The following is a 25,361-nucleotide window of genomic DNA, read 5'->3' on the forward strand; positions in this document are numbered from 1 at the left end:
CAGAAGGTCACTATCTGCGTTGAAAGCTAACAATTCCACAGCTCGGATCACGTCAGTAGAGTCCGCTAAGTAAGTGGGTGTTAATTTAGCCAGTGGTTTCATAAAGAAATCCAAATATTGGCTAATGGGTTCTAAAATGGACCCACAAAGGGATATGATAGGCCTTCCCGTGGGATTAGCTGTACTTTTATGTATTTTGGGCAAAATATATATTAGAGGGGTCCTAGTCTTATTGGGAGTCAGAAACACCGGACTCCCAGGTAAGCGCATCCCCCATAGAGACCCTCCCTGGGCCTCAAGCAGCCCAATCCACCTCCTCTGCTGGCCCCAGTCCCCCGTGTTGCTCCGTAGCCCCAACCCTCCCTCGCTTCCCAGCTCCTGCTCAGCCCACCCCTCTGCATCCCTGATTGGCCATCTGAGGCCCACAACACCGGCCCTGATTAGCTGGGACCTCGCCAGCTGGGCCTACAGTCCCGCGCTGCAGGCGCCTCTCCCACTGCTCACTCGGACTCCCAGGTAAGCGCATCCCCCATAGAAACCCTCACTCGGCCTCGATCAGCCCAATCCACCTCCTCTGCTGGCCCCAGTCCCCCGTGTTGCTCCGTAGCCCCAAGAGTCCTCGAGCCCATGGCTGCCTGGATCGAGTGACCCAGCTCACACTGGCTCCCCCACAAACAGCGAGGAAGCTGGCGTGAGGTGAGCCTGCCCATCCCTGGGCACCCGGTGACCATCCTCTGCCCAAACTAGGCCCCAGGACTCAGAAGCGCCCCTCTCACACCCCACAACCTCTTCCTGGTCTCTCTTCCCCCTCCCGCCTACCATCCCGCCCCCCCGCATCCATTGCTCTTCTCGGCCCTCATCACCGCTCCTGCTCATGCAACTCTGCGGCTAAGGGCCCTAAGGCCAAGGACGGCTTTTCAACAGAGGCGGGTCCAAGAAGTATCAGCAGGTGTCTGCAGGGGAAACAGTGGCCAGCCGTCAACCATCATCTACAAGGACCAGTAAGGTAGGAGTGGCCTGGGTCAGGAGTAGAGCAACTACTCTACCCTAGAATCCAAGCCACTTACCAAACGCAAAGTAAAGAAGGTAATTAGCCCCCTCTGCATCTCGTTCCCTCAAACTCAATCATTATCTAATACTGTACCAATCTAGCCAGGCACAGACGCCTTTCCTCTGTATAGACATATACAGGTATCTCCAGTTCACCAGGGGCTATGTCTCCAAGTTGCATTGTATGAGGTTTAGATTGCATGGTTGGGCCTCTCTCCCACCTCAAATTTAGCAGGGGTTCTGTCTCCAAATTGCATTGTATGATGTTTAGATTGCATTTATAGGCCTCTCTCCCACTATAGAGGTCTCTCAAATCTTGCAGGGGTTCCGTCTTCAAATTGCATTGTGTGATGTTTAGATTGCACGGTTAGGCCTCTCTCCCACTACACAGGTCTCTCAAATTTAGCAGGGGTTCTGTCTCCAAATTGAATTGTATGACGTTTAGATTACATTGATAGGCCTCTCCCCCACTATAAAGATCTCTCAAATTCAGCAGGGGTTCTCTCTCCAAATTGCATTGTATGGTGTTTAGATTACATTGATAGGCCTCTCCCCCACTATACAGGTCTCTCAAAGTTAGCAGGAGTTCTGTCCCCAAATTGCATTGTATGATGTTTAGATTGCATTGATAGGCCTCTCTCCCACTATACAGGTCTCTCAAATCTAGTTGGGCTTTTGTGTCCACTATATATTCTCTCCCACTATACAGGTTTCTCAAATCTAGCAGGGGTGCTGTCTCCAAATTGTGTTGTGTGATGTTTAGATTGCACGGTTGGGCCTCTCCCCCACTGTTCAGGTCTCTCAAATTTAGCAGGGTTTCTGTCTCCAAATTGCATTGTATGACGTTTAGATTGCATTGATAGGCCTCTCTCCCACTATACAGGTCTTTCAAATTTAGCAGGGGTCCTCTCTCCAAATTGCATTGTATGACGTTTAGATTGCATTGATAGGCCTCTGTCCCACTATACAGGTCTCTCAAATCTAATTGGGCTTTTGTGTCCAGTTTGCATGGTAAGATATTTAGTAAGTCCTAGCTGCGCCTCAAACTCATTCCTCAACCGGTACATGCCCCCCTGAACCTACATGGCTAGCTCACCACGATAAACCCAAGGGAGACGTCCACTGTGCGGGACTCCCAGATCTAGATGTTTCTGGTATTGTGCTCCACTGCTTCAACTGATCCTCAGATCTAGCTGTGCTTGCTATCAGACATTACTACTTCAACTGACCCTCAAATACAGCTGCTCAGCCTGATACCCTGTTGCTCTCCTAGGCGGAGGCCTCCTCCCTACGGTACAGAACCCTCAAATCCAGCTGTGTTAGGTCCAGAACCATGTCACCCTCTTAAGTGTAAGCCTTTCTCCCATTATACAGGGCTCTTAATCTAACTGTGCTTTGTTCAGTACTCTATTAATCCCGGCAACCCACCACTACCTAGCTTAATCAAGTCCCATTCCACCAGACCGTTCAATACCCTAACCCTCCCCGACAGTGCACCCTTAGGAAACACAACCTACCCACCGACAGAAACGACAAACTGAGCTAGAAAGCACCCAACGTATCCAGAGAAGGAAAAACCAAGATCACTGCGCCTGCACAACACAGCATAGAGGACCAACTACCCGACTACGCCTGCACCTTAAACTGAAAAATGGCCCGACCCAGAAAAGGACGCAGAGAAAGAAAACTAGATCGTGCAACAAGAGACGCGGACACACAACACCGACAGAACCCAGAAGAAGCAGCCCCTTTGGAAGGAAACATGCGTCACGCAACTATAACCGGAACAAAGTCTGTTAGAGAAAAATCCTCCTTATACCTCACACCTTACCTCATGACAACTGCGGAACACCGACGCCTCAACACGGAAACCTCGAGACATGCAAAGAATTTCCCGAAACACCCGGAAAAAAGATGGGAGCACTCAACAAAAGAGTGGGAGGGCTCCAACCCCATCACCACTTACATCACAAGAACAGAGGGGCACAATCAATTTCCACAACATTCCACACAATACGGCGAAGCCCCGACAACCAACCAATGCTACCTCCAACCCAACAATCGGACTCAATGAACAAGCCATCGCTGATCTTCATCCGAACAGCAGCACAGCAGAAACACCACGACTGATCAGCCCTGTTATCAACCTATTGGACCGATTCAATGAAGAAGCAGCCGTCGCCGTTCTTCATCCTACCAACAACAATGTGGAAACACCACGACCAGACAACTATAAACTTGAACAACGAATAACCACAAAACAAAATCACACCCAGAGAATCCACTGTAACTTAATAAACGCAAGGTCAATGTCCAAACATTCAACGGAAATATACGACCTCCTATCAGAAGGAGGAATAGACATCCTATTTGTAACCGAAACATGGCTAGACGACAACTACAAGATCACCCTCAACAACTGCCTGCCTGAAGACTTCAAATGCATCCAAGCAAACAGGAAATCCAAAAGAGGGGGGGGGGGACTAGCGATCATCCAGAAGGAACAACTGGCCATCAAATTGGAAGATCCACTAAACATCGATAAATGCGAATCCTTAATACTACGGCCATCAATAAACCCCAAAACTAACCTGAAATTCATACTGATATACAGACCACCAACCTACGATGCGACCTTCATAGACGCATTCACAGAAGCCATCACCATCCTAGCCATCAAGTACAATCATCTGATCATCCTCGGAGACTTCAACATCTGGTTTGACGAAGAAACCACAACCACACAAAAATCCTTAACCGCCCAACTAGCAGCCATGAACCTACAACAACTAGTCAAAGGAGCAACACACTCAGCAGAGCACACACTTGACGCAATCTTCGCCAACAAGGATCTCATCACCACGGCACCCCCAATTCAAATACTCTGGAGCGACCACCTCATCATTCCATTCATAATCACAACAGCCGCACCAACAAAAAAGCAACAAGAAAAACCACTGATCATGATGAAAAGAAACTGGAGAACCATAAAAAACCTCCAACCTAACCGAGCTCCTAGAACTCAGCATACCACAAGCATCAACCATGGAAGAAGCAGACCTAGACAAAAAAGTTGCCCTGCTCCACACCTGGATCGCAACAACTCTAGACAACATCTCCAAAGAAAAGCCCTCACCCCATCACGTAAGAAAACAGCAAAATGGTTCACCCCACTACTCAACGCCATGAAAAGAAATAAACGAAAACTAGAATCTGAATGGAGGACCAACAACACCACTGCAAAAAAATTGAAATTCCTGCAACAGATCCGCTCATATAAAAAGGAAATACAAAAAGCGAAGAGGAAACATTACGACAACCGAATCTTCAGAGCACCAAACGCACAAAAAGAACCCTTCAAAATCATAAACGAAATAAAAAACCCACCGGGCTGCAACAACACGCCAATTCCATCGACAAAACTTTGCGATGACCTAGGAGATCACTTCAAAAACAAAATAACCTCCATCCAACACTCCATACAAAACAGACCAAGCAATCACAGCTCAAACCCCAGCTCAAACCCCAGCGACACCGACGAACACCCAAACAAGCTACGAAGCTTCCCAGAAATATCAGTTGAGGCTTTCGTCAAACTGGTAAACCAAAGCCACAAATCAGGCTCTCTGAAGACCTTTGCCCCCCGGACATATACAAAACAATTCTTAAACAAGGAACCCCCATGGAATACCACAGAAATCTCCTCAACCTCTCAATCTGAACAGGTAAAGTACCACAGGCCTTCAAATCAGCGTACATCAAGCCGCTACTCAAAGACACAACAGGAAGCCTAGAGGACTTATCCAATTACAGACCCATCTCCAATATACCCTACACAGCCAAATTGCTAGAAACGTACATCTACAAAATAACCCAAGAATTCATAGAAGAGCACTGCCTACTAGACCAGGCACAAGTTGGCTTCAGACCAATGAGAGGAACAGAATCAGCTCTCCTCTCAATATGGGACGACCTAAAAACGAATGCAGACTCCGACAACAGCACCGCCCTGATTCTCCTTGATCTGTCCGCAGCTTTTGACACTGTCAACCACGACATCTTCATAAAGAAATTAGAAGGACTAGGGATAACAGACACCGCCATACTATGGATAAAATCCTTCCTAATAAACAGAACTGAAACCGTATGGATGAAACCGTTTAAATCCAAACCTGGAGACTCCACGTGCAGAGTACCACAAGGATCATCCTTTTCGCCACTTCTATTCAACATTTACATGTACCTATTAATCAAACTCACGCCGACGATACTCAAATAATCTTCAACATACAAGACACGCGAGAAGAAAACACTACACTAGAGAATTGCCTTCGTGAGATATTCAACTCGATGAACCTCAACCACCTCAAAATCAACCCAGGCAAAACAGAGATGATTGTTTCAAAAAAGGGAGGAGACATCAGCTACATCCCCTGGCCAAGAGAGCGAGGCACCACACCAGAACCATCATCAACTGTAAAAAATCTAGGGGTCCTGATGGATAACAACCTCACTCTAGAGCCACAAGTAAACTCTCTACTCAAGAAATGTTTCTTCCTCCTGCGAGCAGCAAAAGGATCCTACCGTTCCTGTCGTTCGCCAACAAAACACTTACCATCAGCGCTCTGATTATGTCCAGAGTAGACTACGCCAATAGCCTATACCTGGGCATGCCCGAACGACTTCTAAAAAGAAACTACAACGCATACAAAATGCAGCAGCCAGACTCCTCCTCAAGGTACCAAGAAGAGAACACATCACACCTGCGCTAAAAATACTACACTGGCCTCCATTAAAATAGCAAATAAAGTTAAAGTCCATGTGCATCACGCACAGAGCAATACACAAACAAGGCGCAGAATTCCTAAGATATAAACTACGCCTACATCAACCGACAAGAACACTGAGATTAAGCACCGACATTCACCTCGAACCAAAACCCTATAACAGAAGAAAACTTGGAGGATCCTCTTTCTCTCACCAGGCACCGAAAACCTGGAATGACCTACCTAAGAATATACAGAACACAACAAACCACCTAGCATTCAGGAAACTCCTCAAATCATGGCTCTTCACAGCGTAACCACAACAGCGACTCACTAGAATGGCCACCCCATCGTCCACTCTCAAATGGACAAACACTGAACCCAAAAAACCGACCACTTGACAGACCATAAGATATCATGGGAAATAGCCACAAAGGAGGCCTCCAGAAACTGATCACATACTCGGACCCAAATGAAAGCCCTAAATGACTCACCCACTCCCCCCGGATGTACCATATCCAAACCGGCAAACGCATTTAGATAGACAGTTTGAGAGGAGTCCGCCACACAAGCCCAGCACCAAGGAGGAGAATAGACACCCAACCCACATTAATCAATCCGTCGGCATTAGAACACCTACAGAGCCGGCTAGAATAGAACGGCGAGGAGCAATCTTACAAAGTGCGTTAGAACAGCACAGGGAGCGCCCCACACAAACCAAAACCCTGCCAGGCGTAGCCTTTTGCCCACCCCGATGAAATTGGGAGGATTGGCGAGTGCCACACTTGGACAGATTTCTGAACTTCTGTTAACCTTCATACAACCGACTAACAAAAACTCAGCATTTCTGCAGACTTATCTCACACAACCATCTCTCGCACAACAACCCGCACGCACTTCACAACACCGCAACAACACATAAGCAACACCAACAGCACACGAGGACTGACATTGATCCAATACTCGCACCGAAGCTCAGCACCCGGTGTATACCGAGTTGAAGCTGCCAACAGAACACCACTCCTCTCACTATCCTACTCCGGCTTCACCTACTAACCCATCCCACCTTCTCATTTGCAGATCCGCCAGAGCGCCTGGGGACCAACTCCGTTGGTGATGGTGCGCGGTACAAATACCTTTAACATTTAAGATACCCTTTTCTAGAGCTGTATTGCATAATTCTCTAATGTCCTTCAGAATGGACTCAGTAGGGCCACCTTGTAGTTTGACATATATTTCTGTGTTGTTTAGTTGCCTCATCATTTCTTCATCATAGTTATGTGCATCCCAAACGACTATTCCTCCTCCTTTATCAGCCTTTTTAATTACCACAGAATTGTAATTTCTTAAGGACTGCAAGCATTTCCAATATGTTTTGGAGAAATTGAAACTATGTTCTGATGTTTTTTCACTGGTTTTCCCTTCATAAATGGCCTCAAAATCCCATAGTACGGCTTTTTCAAAGGTTGCTGTCTCCTTTGAAATCATGTGCAACGTAGGGGTATAGGAGGAAGCTGGTTTAAATGGGGTATTGGCCCCTATCATTTGACTATTCGTTTCACTCACTCCACAAAATCTTTAGGTCTAACTTACACACAAGGAAACAGCAGTTCCAAGATGGCAGTTTAACATGAGGAGAAAGACGGCGAGACCAGAGAGCATTGCAAGGAGGAAAGTGGCTTTGACCTTTAAAGACGTTAGTTTTGTGAACCTTGGAAAGTAAGAAACCTAAGACCAGGTTCTAAAACTGATCAAACCTGTACAGTGTATTGGAGGTACCCATGGCTCTCCCGCGTCGATAACCAAGGTGGGGAGGAGCAATTGCAGCTGTGGTACTCTCCTTGGCTCCTACAACAAAGCAGTTTCAGTAAAGACAGGACAGCCAGTGAGTCGGAGAGAATGATACCAAACCAGTCTGTGTTTTGAACCAAGGTTGCAAGCAGCAAAATTGTATGAAGATATCTAAAAGAACAGTGTGTGAGATGTATGTGACGAGCGGAGCAAATATAATTGGAAACCAAAAGAGTGACTGAACTTTGGGAGGTCAAGAAACGATACCGTAGACTGAGTGGGCCGGCGCCACGTGAGTGCTCATTTGACAGTCTCTGTTAGGTATCCAACTGATGCTAAGTGTCGCAAAAATGGAATGGGATAGGATCGAGGTGGTCCTGCACCGGGGGAAACTAAACTCTGTGCACATTCAAAAGTCTTCGATGGATTAATGTATACTGCAAATGGTCTGAGCCCGGCTGAGAGGGATCCGGGGTGAACACCCAAATTGAATACCTGTAAAAGGAAAATAACTTTTGCATCTTGTTTTTTGTACATCAGGCCCTCTGAATCAAGAGACTTTATAAGAAGTAAAGAGACTTGGACACAGAAGGTCCTGATGCTGGTAATGGAACTTTATCCTCATGCTGCAGAAGCGAGGGTGTGTGCTTTGCACGAGTGAACCACCTTGCCCTGTGCTCAAAGACGTGCCTGACCTATTATTTTGTGAACACTTCTTTCTTTTTCATGAACACTACCCCACACTATTTGTAAATTAGCCGTAAGGATTGCAATCGTTTTTTTTTTTTAGTATAGGCCCTTTTATTTTGATAAGACTTCACTAGGACTGCATTATTGTTTGATGGTTGTTGCTTGCTCACATCTTTAGATTTAGGTTTAGATAGGCGTTTATCACACCCTTGTGAAAGTTCAATAAGCACCCTTGAACTGTGGTCACTTGTCTATCTTACTGTTGATACCATGCCTTCCTTACAACTGCCACAGCAGAGTGGGTGCGTCAGGTATGTTTGGGCATCAGCCAGGCAACAGTGGTACTGGGGCTGCAAATTAGTTCAGCAGTGAGGCAGAAATGTACATTTGCCAGTGTCTATGTATTTACAGGTGGGGGGTGCTCAGTCGGCACACGTTGGGCCTTGTTGAGATAGGCCCTGCCCCTTTCTCTTCTGGTACGCAGCCAGCATGGGGTGTGCTGATATGGGTGTCCAGACATTTGGTCGACCTAAAACTGGTCGAATGACATTTGGTCGAAAACCAAATGGTCGAATTTTTTTTTTTAATTATATATTTATTTTTTGGGTTTTTGTTTTTTACAAAAATGGGTTTTTAGAAAAAAAAGGGGGTTGGGGGGGGGGGGACCCCCCCCCAAAAAAAAAAAAAAGGTGAAAATTAAAAAAAAAAAATTCGACCATTTGGTTTTCGACCAAATTGGTTCGACCATTTGTCTGGTCGATCAATTTTTTTCGACCAAATGTCTGGTAACCCTGATATGCTGGCATGTACCAGGTCGCTAACGGAGTCCTACAGACACGCAGACATGTGACGGCAATCAGTATCACACAGTTGCTTGTGTAGTGTCATTAGCAGTGCTAACGCCCAACTGGCAGAGATGTCATTTGGAGGTTGCCAGGAGTCACAGCTGTGACCCGTGTGATCTCCCTTGCTACCCCAGTATTAAAAAAAAAAATAACAGAAGCTACTGGGCTCTTAAGTAGAGGAGGGCCCAGCCCAGTCCTCGCCAATCAGGGTGAAGGATGGGCTGGGGCTTGCAGCATGAGAAGGAAGCGCTCCGTAGGGGTTGGAGCTGACCATGACGTGGCGCGTGTCACATGCCACGCTCGGCTCCAACCCATTCTCTTCTGCCTTCATTGCGGCTCAAATGCAGGAACACATAGCTCTCCCAGCTTCCTGGTTCGTGTTTGTGAGCAGCACGGAGGAGCTAAGGGTGGACTGGAGTGACGGACCGAAGCTGGGAAATCAGGTAAAACGGGTTTTAAGAAGAATAAATGGATTACCCTCTTGCCCCTCCTAGCACCCCCTGTTTTTGTTTTTTGTCCTTTTGTCCTCTTGTCTTGTGTTACTATTTGATGTCCAAAGTTACTATTGATGCAACTATGTTTATGTTAAAGTAGAATTTTGCTCTGACCCACGTGATGTACAATTGATTCAATAAGGTTAATATTGACCTGATATAGTTGCTTATAAAGAAATGTATGACTTAATGATCATATTGTTTTAAAGAGTTCACTGTTCTAATCTTTTACTTCTTTAATTTGAAAACATTAATTAAAGATTACAAAAAAAAAGATGTGAAGTGCATGTCATATGTATGTATGTATGTGCTATGGGTCAGTGAGTGGTGGGTGAATGTGAAGAAATGTGATAGTGTGATTTAATGTTCTGGATGGGTATGTGTCTGTGTGGAGAATGCAGCGTGAGTGGACATGAGCGAAGGTGTATGGGTCAGTGAGTTGTGGGTGAATGAATAGGAATGTGATGGTGTGTTTGAAAGTTCTGGGTGGGTGGGAGCGTTCCTGTGTGGAGAATGCAGTGCAAGTGGACCCGAGAGGTTTGCGGGTGGCGTGTGTGTGTGTGAGAGAGAGATGGATGATACGTCTTAGGTCTACACTGGCTTACATTGGAATCAGTTTTTCTTATTGTGACATGCCACTTTTAATGGACAAACCAACAGGAGTATTTTATTACATAAGAGTACTAACATATATTGGCAGAGCCAGCTTTGTGCCTAGTGCCAGTAATGATACTATAAAAAAAAATCTCAAAATGAACACGAGTATGTTCTTATATGGGAATACTAGCATATGTTGGTGGAGCTAGCATGGAAATGTATGGGCACAGCCAGCATGGAAATGTGTTTTATACTAGCATATATTGAATGGACCGGCATGACAATGCATTGGGAAATGTGCTTGTGCACTTTTAGTGACTTGCATCTATTGTACTTTTTTCATCAGTTAACATACACCTTACAAAACCTATAAACCTATTGCAAACTGTCTGCCCTTTTACCGACATTTTCTCAGAAAGTGTGCTGTGTAATTCACCATTTTAACCCATTATTCAGAACATTTTCTCATGGGAGGGGGATGAATTTCCCCCCCCCCCTCCAAACCGCCCCCAACCCGTTTTCATTAGTTCAGGCTGCCCTCACTATGCTCGGTCTCAATCCCATACTTGTAGCAAATATTTACACCCTCCAATAAAACAACTGAAAGCCACTAGTGGCAGGTATATTTGGGTACCAGGCACTGCCCCTTCTTTCTACGCTAAGTGAAACTTTGATTAAAAAACATATTTACTTGTTTAACTTTGAGTATTGCATGCACCTGCAGCGGCATAATCTTCATGGACATTGCACACATGTTGTGGTCCGGGCCAGCCTGGGGCGGCGTGCCCTGTGCTACACCACTTATTGGACTCTGCTGACCATGAACGCATTAAAGCGTGATGTGAATTGTTAAGAGGGACCGCAAACTTGACCAGGACCCTGCTCTGTTGCAATACTGTTTAAGAAAATAAGCACTGGACACAGAGTCTCAGACGTGAGAGCGCCATGGAGTGACCCATGTAAGGAAGGCATGTTGTCAACAGTAAGACACACCCAAGTGACACTTCAAGGGTGTTTATTAAGCTTACAAAAAGGGTTGGACAACATCTATCTAATCCGAAATCTACATTTGGAAGCAAGCTGCGACCATCAAATAATAACTCAGTGCTGGTGGTGTCTTGTCAAAATAAAAGTTCCTATACTAATAAAATTATTGCCAATCCTGCCCTCTAAATGCAAATAGTGTGGGAAACAATGTTAAGAAAAGAAAGAAGTGTTCACAAAATTATATGTCAAGATGTTCAGGCCGTTGGCCTCCCTTCCCCTCGAACTTCGGACAGTCTCTGGCATCTCTAGCACAGGGATTCAGTTCAATCTTTAGCATCAGGGCCTTCTCTGCCCAAGTATCTTGGTCTTGCTCTGTCTCTTCCTTCAGAGGGCCTAATGCAACAAATAACCGAGAAGTTATTTTCCTCTTTCAGATTTCACAAGTACTCCCTTTCTTACAAGATTTATCATTCACCCCAGACCTCCCCCTGAGCCGGGCTCAGATCCTCTTTATGCAATTGTCATACAATATTCGTTATCAGGTGACTTACAGTTCACCCTGGATCCCCTCAGGCGGGCTCAGTTCCTTTTTAACACTGTCTCCCTCTGCTGCGATCAGACCAACTTCATTTACTTTCTTTATATTCCTACTATCGAAGACATTCAAATGTGCCCAGGGTTTTGCTTGACACGTTGCAGGACCACTGCGATTGCACAATTCCTTTTCTTGCCACCAGAAAAATGCTGTACGATTCAGGGCTGAAAATTAAATAATTGACCAGAATTTAGTATCAGCAAAATTCCTTGGTTATAAATGTATCTATGAGTCAGCTACCACTACGATAGAAGAAACCTATTGTGCGGGTGTAAGATGAGGCCAGCTTTATCACTGCTTTTGACACACTCCTTCCTGAAACCGGTCTGGAGGCGGAGTGGCTCTTATCTACTATGAATGGGTCCCTGCCTCCATCATACCCACCCAATCCTACTCCTCCTTTAAATGCCTTGTCTGCAAGCTTTGCGTCTCTCCTACCCTCTCGCTCACTTTCACTACAATCTACAGGCCTCCTGTGCCAATTTTCCCCCTTCCTCTCTGAGTGGTCTGACCTTGCCTCCTCTCTTCTGACCTACTCCCTGAAGCTTCTCTTCCTTGGAGACCCCAAAATCTGGATTCTCCTGATTTGGCCAATCGACTCTTTCGCATCCTCTGCAGCACTCTTACTCACGATCCTTCCCTCTGGCCCAACCCACTCATCCGGTCACACTCTGAATGCGTTCATCTCAGCTGATATCCCCTTCTTGAACCCTCTCACTACTCCTCTCTCCTGGTTTGACCATTCTCTCCTCCCATCTGGAGCTACTGGGCTCCCCGCTAAGCCTCTGCCTGCTCTGCCAGTCTCCTGCTCCATCATTCAACGTATGAAGCGTGTCGGCTGCCTTTGCTGCCTCCTTCATTCTCCCCACTCCCACTATCCACTGCTACACTGACTCAGCTCTTGCTAACCTTCACATCTCCAACACTCTTGGCATCCTTGCCCCTTGCATGAGGATCCGCACAAAGCCAGCTTACAAGTGCAATAGTTGGTACGATTCTGACTTGGCCTCGATGAAACGGAAGTGCAAAGTTGCAGAAGGGAAGTGGCTGCCTTCTAGTACATCCTCTGACAAACTGGCCTTCCCCCTGCTCCAAAGGCAATACAGATTTTCTATCCGCTCCAAGAAACTGGCCCATATCCAATCCCACATCTCTGGAGCCACAAACACGGCTGAAATGTTCAACTTTCAAAATCTGCAAGGAAATAGCCAATCCTACTGCAGTCTCCACTTCGCCTCTTCCTTCTCAGGCTCTCTGCACGGCATTGGCCTCCCATTTCACAACCAAGACTCAGGACATCCTTTCCTCGTTCTTCTACGGCCCTCCACCCTTCCCCCCCGCCAGCATGCAGGCCTCCCCCTCTCCTCCCTCTCCCCTTCCCTTCCTCATACTCGCCTCCTTCTCACCCATAGCAGTGGATGAGTTCTCCAAGACAGTCTGCTCTATGAAAGTCTCCTCCAAACAGGTGCTTCCCTGCTCCTCTAGAACTATCAAGGACAACATTGCCACTCTCGCTCCCTCTGTGGCATTCTGTAACCACTCCTTTGCCACTGGCTCCTTCAATTCACCCCTCAAGCACTCCCTTGTGCACCCCCTCCTCAAAAGGGTATCTGCAAACCCTACCTGCCTGGAAAACTACCACCCTATTTCCACTACCCCCTCCTTGGGCAAACTCCTGGAGAAGTTGGTCATCTCCCATTTAATTCAGAACAACGAATCTGTTGGCTGCCTTCACGGCCACCAATGTGGCTTCAGAGCAGCCAGGGGCACGGAAACTGCTCTCCTGAACACCTTTCGGGACCTGCTCTCTAATCTTGACTCCAACTCTCCTTCCACCCTTATTCTCCTCGATCTGTCCTCTGCCTTTGACACAGTCAATCATTCAATCCTCATAAATAGGCTCCATGATACTCTGCGCACTGGATTGGTTAAACTCTTTCCTCTCGAATCAGCCCTCAAAAGTTCAACTGGATCCCTTTCTCTCCTCTACCTCACTCTCGACCTGCAGCATCCCTTTGGGCTCTAGCCTCTTGACGTGGCCTTTCAACATCTACCTTGCCCACTTGATCTCCACCTTCTCTCATCACTTACAGTGTTATGCCGATGACAGAGATCCCCCTCCTCTTCCTCCTCTCCATCCTCTCTCATTCCTGACTGTCTGACTGCTATTCAGGCATGGTGTGCTGCTAACGATTTCTGCTTTAACGCCAGTAAGACAGATCTTTCTCATTAGGCCCCCTTGTTCTCTCAAGGCTTGATCATTGCAATAGCCTCTTCCTCAATCTGCCTCTCTTCACTACTCCCTCTCCAACTAATCCAGAATAGAACTGCAAGACTTATCCTTGGCCTCAAGCCCATGGACTGTATCTCCCCAGCCCTAAAATCTCTCCACTGGCTCCTGGTGGTTGCAAGGCTTAAATTCAAGACATTCTGCATCATCCACAAGGCTTTCTGTTGCCTGCGACCTCGCTACATTCAACTCTATCTCCCCAAATACCTCACAGCTTAAGTCCTTCGGTCCTCAAGCTCCAACTCTCTGCAGATCAGGTGTTTCTCCAAGCACAGAGTGGGGTAGATCTCTCTCTGTTCAGCAGGAGCTTCCTTTTGGAACAGCCTCCCTGCCCCTCTGTCTTGAGCCGGGTCTCCTTAAGTTCCGCTATCACCTCAAGACTTTCCTTTTCTCCTCCTGCCAGACTCCTCCTGCCGCTACGACTGGATGCCTTTTATCCCTCATGAGTCTCAAGGGGCAGGGAATCCTTCTTCCAGTCTCCCCTTCTCACCCCTTCTCACCCCTCCTTAGTAGCACTTGCCCTCGGGCTCCCTTAGCTGACTAGCCTCTCCGCCCCGCCCTTACCCTATCCCTGCTTCCCCTGACCCTAGAAAATAAACAAGGACCATTGTTGCCAACAGGAAAAACTCTTTGCACTCTTAAGGGACTATAGTCCAGTGGGGTTTTATTGGGTGCAGGTGCGAGCTACTACTCTAACTCGACTCCGCACGCCCAAAAGGTACGTTTTTCGTGACAACGAAACATCCAATCATTTTTAACAAGAGTCAATAGAATCAACTTTCAACAAAAAATGATAATATATTTTGAATTTTAATGTTGTCGGAGTGGATCACCCACCAACCTGCAACATCACCCAGTAATACCAGGTATGTGATTCAAATGTAAATTAGTAAAGAAGAGCAATATTCCTGACATAAAATCTTATACAAATCAAAAGGTGATTTAAATTCTCGAAAAAAAAAAATCACTTTTGGTTTTTTAAGCGTCAACATATGTGATACAACCTATGTATCATTCATTGAATACAAGTTACACATAAAAGGCAATGGGCCTCATTACACGTAGTGCGGTAAGGGTTTACCGGTAAGGGCACCGGTACCGGTAAACCCTTACCGCCTTACTGCGAGGTCCCTTTGCGGGTTGGTACTTTAACGCCTGATTTTTAGCAGGCGTTAAAAACCAACCCGCAAAGGGACCAGGGTGCTAATTACGGTCCCGCAATTTTCGGTACCGTAATTAGCACCTTCCTCATTCCCATAGAGCCCTATGGGGCAAAAATGGGAATGGGGAAGGGCAATGGGGGAAGGGGGAATTACTGCCCCGCCAACCTTGGAATAGGGCGGCAATTCCCCTTTCCTCCAAGGCGGTGCCGGTATTTTACCGGCATGGACCAAGGTGCTAATAGCACCTTGGTCCACCGCCTACCGTGTAATGAGGCCCAATGTCTTTTCTTTTTTCTAAACCGAAGTGCTGACACCTACTGGCAGCTCGTGTAATCGTGCAGCCTCTACACGGGCTGCCTGATCGGGGGTGGGCCCCAGCTCGGGAGCCATTTCTGGAGACTGCCAGGACTTAAAGCCCTGGCTGTACCCCTCTTCTGTGTCCCTCTATATACACCCCTCTCCCCCCACTTTATATCTGTTCTGTTGTTACCTCTGAAAAGCACTCCGTTATGCATCTGTACTGTTTTAAAGCGCTCTGTTGCTTCTCAAAGCTAGGTCCGCACTCAGTAAATACCGTAATAACGGTATATGGTCATTCCATCAAAATCAGTTTCATCTAATGCATTACCATCGAATTATATCCAACGAAAAGCATTGCCATCTGAATGCAATTTCATTGAATATAATTCGATGGATTTTTTTATTTTAAAATTAGGGTTCGGGTATGGAGTAGGGCATGGGTTAGGTTTAGGGATTGAGTTGGGTTGGGGGGGTGTTTTGGGAGTTGGGGGGGGATTGGGTGGAACCCACCCCACCCCCACAAAAAAATTCAACGTTACATGACGCTGGCCAGTACTAAAATCTTTTGAAGATTTCAGCACTGGACAGCTCCATGTAACATTTTAACATTACAAGAAAATGCCTCGAAATGCTGTTTTTTACATTTAGAAGTGCATATTCATCTAAACTTGTCCATTTAGAAATTCGATGGCCTGGTTTCGATGGAAATGCACTTTTACATGTAAAAGATATTGGCCCTCATTACACGGAAGGCGGTAAGGGTTAACGGTCACTGGTAATGTTACCGGTGACCGTTAACCCTTACCGCCTTACTACGAGGTCCCTTTGCGGGTTGGTACTTTAACGCCTGTGTTAAAAACCAACCCGCAAAGGGACCAGGGTGCTAATTACGGTACCGCAATTTGCGGTACCGTAATTAGCACCTTCCCCATTCCCATTATGCCCTATGGAGCAAAAATGGGAATGGGGAAGGGCAATGGGGGAAGGGGGAATTACCGCCCCGCCAACCTTGGAATAGGGCGGTAATTCCCCTTTCCTCCAAGGCGGTGCCGGTATTTTACCGGCATGGACCAAGGTGCTAATAGCAGCCTACCGTGTAATGAGGCCCATTCTCTTGATGGAAAGGCATTAATGCTTTTGCATCGATGGAAATGCATTTCGATGCGTTTGAAATTGATGGATTGACCATAAACCCATAATAATAATACATTACATGGACTGGTACCCATGAACCCTCATGCGTCGACGTCATCAGATTGTTTTTTCTCCTCTTAAAAAAAATGTGTTAAATTTCACTGAAATGTTGTAGCTCGTTATTTTGTAAACGCAAACAAGCTTAAACTATTTTTGGTTTTTATTTGGCAATGTGATTAAATCTGCAAGGTGATTAAATCTGCAAGGTACATACACTCAAGCGAGCTGTGTCTTCATGCGTTGTCACCCTTATATTCACTTAAGCACGGCAGAGGCTGCTTGTTTGGCTCGATCACCGCAACAGCTTAGAACCAGGGACTTCTAGTCAAGCTCTTTGTGCAATCTGGGGCATACATATATGCTTAATACCAGTTGCAGTGCGATTTCATGAGAACAGGCCATTGCATGCCAAGCACATGCTCCAGCTTTTCCAACCACTTTAGTCAAAAAATCTACGACTGTCTAATTTTTCTCCATATCATGGTATCTGGTGAAGGCAGCCAACCGTCCTAAATGTAGTACTGGTTGTGCTGTGCTCTGTTCTGGAGACTGGTTCCGTCTGCAGAGGATAGAACAGACTTGGCAACCCATTCACAACATTTTGGTACGCAAGGGGATTATGGGGCGATACAGGTGGAGAACACCTATGTTACCAAAACCATTGGCTATGAAGGTCCTGGCGGTGCTTTTATCTTGGAAATTGTCTATCTCTCGCTGTCTGTACCCTCTCTCTCTCTCCCTCCTGGATTCACATTGTGAGTAGCGCATTTGCTAGACCCGCACTCGCTGGTGCTGATCTCCGCACGACCAGAGGAAAAACACAATGATCAGCCATTAGAGGAGGACATGACTTAATTGTGCCTCCATTTTAAACCAGTTCTTTCAAAATGTTACAATGTTCATGTCTAATAATCACTTCCAATGTGTATTGTAGCCCTAATGCAAATGTTACTTCCCTTACCGAGTGCAGCGGGTTATCAAAACACAAACATGTACACTGGGGCATTAAAGATTGCCTCAAGATCTGATCCCTGTAGAGCTACTTTCCCACTTATTGTGAAATTTGCAGCAAGGTACCCTACCGCCAGAACACCATTTAATCTGGTATGCTTACTTTTTTTTATGTCTCTTCTCCCGCAAATTTCCACCCCTTCCGTCCCTAAGAGGAAAAATATTGCAGCTGGCCCAACGGCCTCCCCCCACCTTCAGATCTGTTTATACATTCTATTAAAAGCAGTCACTGTTATCCCTTTTTGCAGAGCATTGTGCCCCCCCCCCTGGACATCCTAAGCTTGACGACCCCCGCGAAACAACCCCCTGCAGGGGACACTGTGATGAGAAAATGTGTCGACACAATTTCGCCACTGTGATGCACTGATATTCAGGAAGGCCAAATGACACTACCAGTTCACGTGTTTGTTTAGGGAGAAAATGACAACCCACTCAAGAGAACTTCCTCTGTAAAATGCCCCGAAACCACCAATTGTCACTCAGCCAATGAATACAGACCAGATGGGCCACTATTCTCTTACATGTTGGGCAAGGTTGCAAGAAAATACCTTTCTAAAAGACCCAACGACAGAATGCAACTTGATCTATCTCAGTAGGGAAGCTTGGGGTCCTTCCCACTGCACATGTGTATTTGGGAAGGTCTCCGATCAAACCCCAACTCAGTGCTCCATCTGTAGGGAAGCTTACACGCATCATAGGGACCCTCCTAATCGAAAAATTGCACTTGTGCTTAGAAACGTCTGGGTATTAAGCGTGTTATAAATAACCTATCATATATCAGATCACTGGGGGTCCTTCCACAGAGAAGCCTACAAACAGAAGTGTGAGAGCTCCTCTGCTGAGAACAAACCTGTCCAGGGGTGAGGGTGGGAGGGCTCTGTGCTGTACTAGAGGAGCAATATTCATTTGAAGATCAATCTGGTCTCACCTGCGATGACCAACTCGTCTTTGATAGCAGCCCCATCGCAATAATGATGATCATCCAGGCCGGAAACTACTGCTACTGGTATTCTTGTCCAGCAGAGTATTGCATGGCGTTTTTGTATTGGACTGTCCTGGTGAGCGGGACCATACTGATATTCAAATGGATATTTCTACTCTTAAGAGATAGCATTTGAAAGTATATGCCCCAGAGGGTATACAATTGCATCGGGCAAGTCCATTTGACCTTGTTCATTCTCAGTAGAGGACACTCATACTTTTGGCAAATCTGGAATTGCTTGTGTTGAAGAATGTCTTAGAGCCAATAGTTTTATTGGGCTGTTACTGTAGAGAAACCTCTGATCTACAGAAGGTCTGTGTTCACCAACAAATACCCACTCCCAACACCTTCTGCACTTGCTGTCTGGAGGGGCACTGGAGAGTGACTGCACCTGTATATGGGGCTCTCCAGACAGGGAAACCAACAACCACTGCATCCCGCATTGCTGACTAACATGGGCCAGCCACTAGCGATTTGTAATAAGCAGAGGTTCCACTTGATCAATAGTGCACAAAATAAGCTAGGTGCATTATTAGTGAATGTTGAGGCTCGTCTTTGGGTTGGGGGAACATTAAGCTTTCACTCCTCTCTGCAGTATGGACACCAGTGGTGGTTATATCCTGAAGTTTCTCAGTCTCTTCTGTAAGGGTGGTTACTCGGATTCTTGTGAAGAAATAGTTGATTATGCAAAGGGACAGTTTTTTTCCTGTATGGTTGATGATGGTTTACTCTTGCTGTCTTCTCCCTAGGTGGTTACCTGCTTTGGGATCTCCCTGCTCCTGCATCGCTATGTCGGCTTCTCACTGGTGGCTCTTATCGTTGAGATCAACTCCATCTTCCTTCACCTGCGGCAGATCCTGCGGATGGCAAACCTAATGTTGAGCACAGTGTACCGCCTGAATAGCATCATCAACCTGGGGACCTATGTGATCTTCCGCATTAACACACTGGCCTGGATGACACGCTGGCTGGTCCTAAACCGGGACAATATCCCTCTTCTGACCTACACTGTGGGCAGCGTAGGCCTTGCCATCATGACCGTGATGAACATTGTGCTCTTCTATCGCCTGCTGAGGAGCGACTTCCTCAAGACCAGCCACGAAGGGTGTCGGGACAAAGAGAAATTAATGTAGCACTGAACACTTGGAGACCTCCATGATCTAGACCAGGAGGGGGTCAAGTAGTCCACACCAGATGGTGTGGGCGGTATATACGAAATTGGCTAGGGGTAATTGAAGGAAGAAGCATGACATTTAACATGTGGGCCTAGGTTCCATCCAAGGCAAGAGTGCGGTTTCGTCGAAGAGCACACGTTGAGCATTGACTGTATAGAGTATACGTTCTCGATATTGAAACTCCATGTTCCGTCTGGGTAGAGACCCCCTCCATTTTTTTTTTTTTGAGTCATATCATTAAAACTTGTTCTGACAAACGAGGCACACAGGATAGGGGAGACCCAGTGTGCTCCTGAAAAGCTTTCACAATTTTCCAGATATACCTCATTAGTATTTGTGCAAGGCACACTTGGACGTGAACACTCACCTGTGGGCATACATGCTAGATGACCATGTGACTGTAGCAAGAAGACAAATGTGTTTTTTTTTTTTTTTTTTTTTGCTTTCCTGGATCAAGCACGCCATTTTTCAATTACTCTCAAGTGTTGCATTTGCTCTGCATCATCGTGGTAACACACCCATTCCATGTACAGAAAAGACTGTTTACTAATTCCTTTCTCCGCCTACTAATGGACACTCCCATGTTAGTGCATATGGCCGCTGCGTCCGTTTCTTACACGCACCCTAGTGCTGTGACTTACCTACTGCAAGCCCTCCGCAGCCAGCAAAGCTGGTTGGCATTGAACGTCAAGCACCCAATGGTGCTCCACCTGCTTCTCCCGCAATGCTGCGTATAGTTTCGCCCTGAAGTGTTTCATGCAACTTTTAAAACCACACCCACTGCTAGCCCTCCTCATAGTTCTTTCGTACACCGCTTGGGTCTCTGTGCCCCACCTGTATACTTCTGTTGGACCCTGTTGGGGTTCTTTTTAACTACCTCCACAAATAAGGTGCTATTAACACAAAGATTTAATTTAAATGTGACTGTACCACATAGCGAACCCTCCTCCTTGCGGGTTGGAGATGTGAGAGTTGGAGTATTTCTCCATGCCGTGTTGGATGCTGGTACTTGGAATATCCATGTATCAGCCTTCAACTTGGCGGTGAGGCTGGCAGATGGCTTTGTTTCGATGCATTGCCCAACCCTCGCTGTTTGTAGTGGGTCCGACTGCCTCATCTGGGTTTGCTGCATAGTGGCTGACCTTATCATCCCCACTGGATGGACTCTGATCTGCAGCAACCAGCTTTGACAGTATGGGCCTCTGTAAATGTGGAGCCCTTACCTTCCCAAAGGAAACCTTGAGTGGCTGCGTGCACAAATCTGGCCAACTAAGTTAGAGGAAAGGTGGGACCCTCACCCTCAACGTGCTTTCTGCCATTGTTTCGCCGTACTTTAAAGGGTGGGAAACTTGGAAACGGGCAATGGTAGAACCGTGCATTCTGGTTGGTGAAACACGAATCAGAATTTGCACCCCTCAAGGGGAGTTTTTAAAACTTGTGTTTATTGAAAGGACAGGCTGTGGCATGTTGACATCCCCATTGCTCTGTAAGGACGGTGTTTGACTGGTATCAAATGATACATGTATAATGTAATGTATTCTCATGGGATCAAATTCTGCAGCCATTTGGATGTTCCTTTTTACTGTATTAGCCAATAGGGTAAACCAATCCAAATGCTCGATTGAGGTTACCCATTGTTGGAGGCATAACCATGGCATTATCGCCACCTCCTTAACATTCTGATTTTTGTAATTCTAATTCTTAAACCGAGGTCCAAGAACATCATCCTTGTTTGGGGCTCTGTAGGTGCTGTCTATCTGCTGTCTGCCTTATTGCCAGTGTTTTACTGGTACTCTAATGAATAAAGTACAGGCTGTGGTTCAACCAATAGTCTGTATATCAGATTCACAGCCCTTTTACAGCCTGAGATTTTCCCGGATGGGGTGTGTAGTAGCTTTATGCCCAATCTGTTTACTGAGCCAAACTGAAAGACTGTTATTTTCATGAGGTTTTGCAGTGTACCTCCTTTCCCGCCAATTCCTGAAAGTGGCTATTGAGGCGCCCTCCTCCCTGGGACATGAAGATACTGTATTTTAAAGAGCTGATCTGGGCGCTACCTTTTTGCATTTTGTCCTCGTTAATTTTGCTGCAGGAATTGGACTGTTTAAATTGCATATTTGTTTTAAGTTGCACTTTGGAAAAGTCCCCTGACTAAAAGAAACTGGTGCAATTGGGTCCATAGTAGGCACTCCCAAGAAGACCCCATCTTTGGAGAATCTTCGACCGACGATAATCAAGGATGCTGAATGGCGTCCGATTTTTATTTGTCGATCCAGAACTGACTGATAACTGTTGAAATGTACATTCATAATCATGTGACTGTATTGGAAATGCGGAACACTCTGTGTAGGATCAAGCCAAGTGAATAGTGGTGGTGTTCCAGGTCATTTCCCTTCTGTGTCATTTCAGTCCCCTCCTTCCTGCCGGTTGGCAATTTTGTTTTGTGGAGTTAATTCCCTAGAGATCTGACTTTACAAGTAGGAGTAACCGAATAATGCAGGCATTTAGAAATTGACTTTCAGATTCCTAGAATTCGAAGTATGTTCAGCTTGGATGCAATAGCAGGTTCCCAAACAAGCAATCATAATTCAGAATAGAAATGCATGAACGCATTCCAATGCTTGGTTCTATTGGGGGGAATAGGTGGGGACAATTGGCACATCAGATTTTTTTTATGAATCCAAATAGTCTGCTTTCACTTGAAGATCTTTTGCTTATTGAATCTTACCTTTTCACTTTAACTGCTTCGGTTCCCAACCCATCCTTGTCATCTGAACCTGACTTCATATGCAGGCTTTACTGCAATTTTGCTGCTTACATATTTCTGAACAAGAGTGAGAAGGGTGTGTGTGTGTGTGTGTGTGTGAGGGAGGGGGGCTTTAGGCCTAAAGGGAAAAAAAGATAGACACCCAACAAGTGATGTTTCAAACTCAGTTTCCATTTTCTTTAAAGTAGTCCTACAAACACTGAAAAGTATCTTTAGCTAGACTCCAATAAGAGGACCATCTTTAGCCTTGTGCTAGCTGGCAAAGTCCTAGTCTGGGGTTCATCAGAAAGGGTTCTCGTAGTAAACACAATCCTGCTCTGGTAATTTTCAAGCAGGGAGTTCTCTGACCAGTGGCTTGGTTTAGGTTTCCTCGGCGGAGGTGTTTACTTGATTCTTTGAGAGGGATGCCTGCTATTGGAGTGTCCAGCTCTTAGCATTCTTGAGAAGGGGTGCTGTCTGCTGCAGAATGTCCAAGCATGGAGTTCTTAAAGAGATTTCTCTTCTCTCACTGGCTCGCTTTTCTCTCTTGCTTTTCCTTGCTCTTTCTCCCTCCGCTCTCTATGTAGTTTCCCTCTTATCAAGGGAGGCAGTATCCCTGTTGCAGAAGGTCCTTCTCTGGAGGACTACTTCATGGTCCGGAATGTCCTAATCTTGGATTTGGTAGAAAAGGAGCACAATGAGGAATGCCCTGACCTTGGGGTTCCTCACAAGTGGTGCTTGCTGGTGGTCCTAAAATATGGTTCCAGGCGCCATTGGCTTTGTATTCCATGTAAGTTTTCAGGGGCTAGTCCTCACTCAAAGTGAATACATGTTTTGTTTTCTTGGGCTTCACTATTGCCCTATTTTCATAATTGAGTTTACATGTTCTTACCAGGTGTTGCACAGAGGAACCCAATGATCGACCAGACTGATTCCTACAGGACGTCTGGTGTGTTTTTCTCTCAGTTGGTTGAAAAAAATGAAGGCTTCCAGTAAGACAACATCCTTTCTTTGACCTTACTATTCCCAACATCTCCCCACCAAGTAAACTCTGCAGGTAGCATAGGCTTTTCGACAGCCCAAATTCCTTTGTAAAAATTCTAATCTTTGTCCTGGCAAATAATCCAACAGTTGTGGTAAACCACTTCATCCTGGGATTACTTGATTATGGCATGCCTTCTCTCCAGGAAGTCTTGCTTGTTAGATTTCAGTGGAGCTGTGGTTTCAATTTCCAAGTTTTGTTTGTTGTTTCACCCATATCACAATTCATTGATCAGGCTCCCGCTTTTCTGCTTCATGAACTTTAGCCTTATCATCCAGGATGCCGTTTGCTCTACAGCAAAACCGACCAACACCCGAACATCTAGGTTCTAAAGGTACAAATGTGAAGGTTGCCTCTTGCTATGTGAAGGATGCTTCTTGTCAGTCTTGACCTTTTCTACAGACCCCCTTTCCACCTGCATTAACATCCATAATCCACCACCTGAAATTCAGAAAAGCTACTATCCCTGCATTTGCTGCTACATCTTTGACTGCCGAAGACCATCAAACACACATACAATCACTGACATTACACCAAATTACCCAAAGGTATTCCTTTGGGTTCCATGCAGCCTATCTAGCTTTGCAGACTTATCTGGGGCTCATTCATTGTTGATTGCATTCTCGCCTTTGCGGGTGCCCTTGTTCCAAGTAGATACTTATGGCTGATAATACTTATAGAAGCTCTTCTTGGCTAGTGCCTTTTTTCCTAGGTTTGGAATTTTATGGCTGGTGCCCTTTTTGTAGGCCTCTCCAAATATGGTTGATGCCCTTTTTTTCAGGATCATCCCTGATGGCTAGCGCTACTAATCCAGGCCAGTGCCCTCATAGCCACCACTCTTATTCAGGGGCCGCACATTGGCTGCTCTTCCCCTCACTCTTCTGGGCTTTGGAGGTATTCTAGGTTTTTGGAAGGAATTGCATGGACTCAACGAGCAAAAAGATTTTAATTTAGTTCGCGTGTGTTTGGCAGGATGGAACCATGGATTGGATTTGAAACACCAACTCCAGAATAACCTAATCAAAGCACTTACCTTGTCCACACTCCAGGGACATTTAATTTTTATGTTTATTTGAAGTGTGTAATTTGTAAATAATGGAAAAACTGACAATTTGTTTTGTGGGTCTAATGCAACAATGTCATTTTGTTTTGTATAATCTGCGTATTTACAAGGTATAATATATTAAATTACATCAGAAAATGGAGCCCTGCTGTCTGTGTGTTAGGTTGAAAGAGGAAACTGGATTTTGAACGGCTTTCCTAGGGGTTGTTTGGATTGTTCTCATCTTGCCATTAGCACCACTTTGAACAGTCTTGAGTGATGTGGATGGACATTCTCACGGATGTTGCTACCAAAGTCTGGCGACTGCCATACAGGCTGCGAGCCTGAAACTACAGGTGCCTCTATGCCGCAGAGAAAATACATTGCTGCAAAAACAAATGCTAGCTCCCATTGGTAGCTGTGGCAATGGCCGCTGCATGGCCATTATTGGTTGTGTTGTGTGTCTGTGTGCGACTCTGGGCCGGACCCAACCTACTGCCACATTTATTTATTTTATTGTTCATTTGTAATGCGCCTATAGACAAGTGTTTCCCGGCGCAGCCATGCGGGAGGGGAGACAAGGGAGAAACGGTCGATCTTC

General features: G+C 45.9%; 1 protein-coding gene across 1 annotated transcript in view; it reads left to right on the forward strand.

Annotated features, from left to right (window-relative positions):
• Positions 1-24,923, forward strand: part of TLCD2 (TLC domain containing 2) — a 195,190-nt gene extending 170,267 nt beyond the window's left edge. The window contains exon 4 of the mRNA XM_069615405.1: positions 19,505-24,923. Within this exon, the coding sequence (XP_069471506.1) occupies positions 19,505-19,888 (384 nt within the window). The 3' untranslated portion in view covers positions 19,889-24,923. The remainder of the gene's footprint in view (positions 1-19,504) is intronic.
• The last annotated feature ends 438 nt before the right edge of the window (positions 24,924-25,361 follow it).

The sequence above is a fragment of the Ambystoma mexicanum genome, chromosome 9 (genome assembly GCF_040938575.1).
Source record: "Ambystoma mexicanum isolate Mex_15411 chromosome 9, UKY_AmexF1_1, whole genome shotgun sequence".
Lineage (NCBI taxonomy): Eukaryota > Metazoa > Chordata > Amphibia > Caudata > Ambystomatidae > Ambystoma > Ambystoma mexicanum.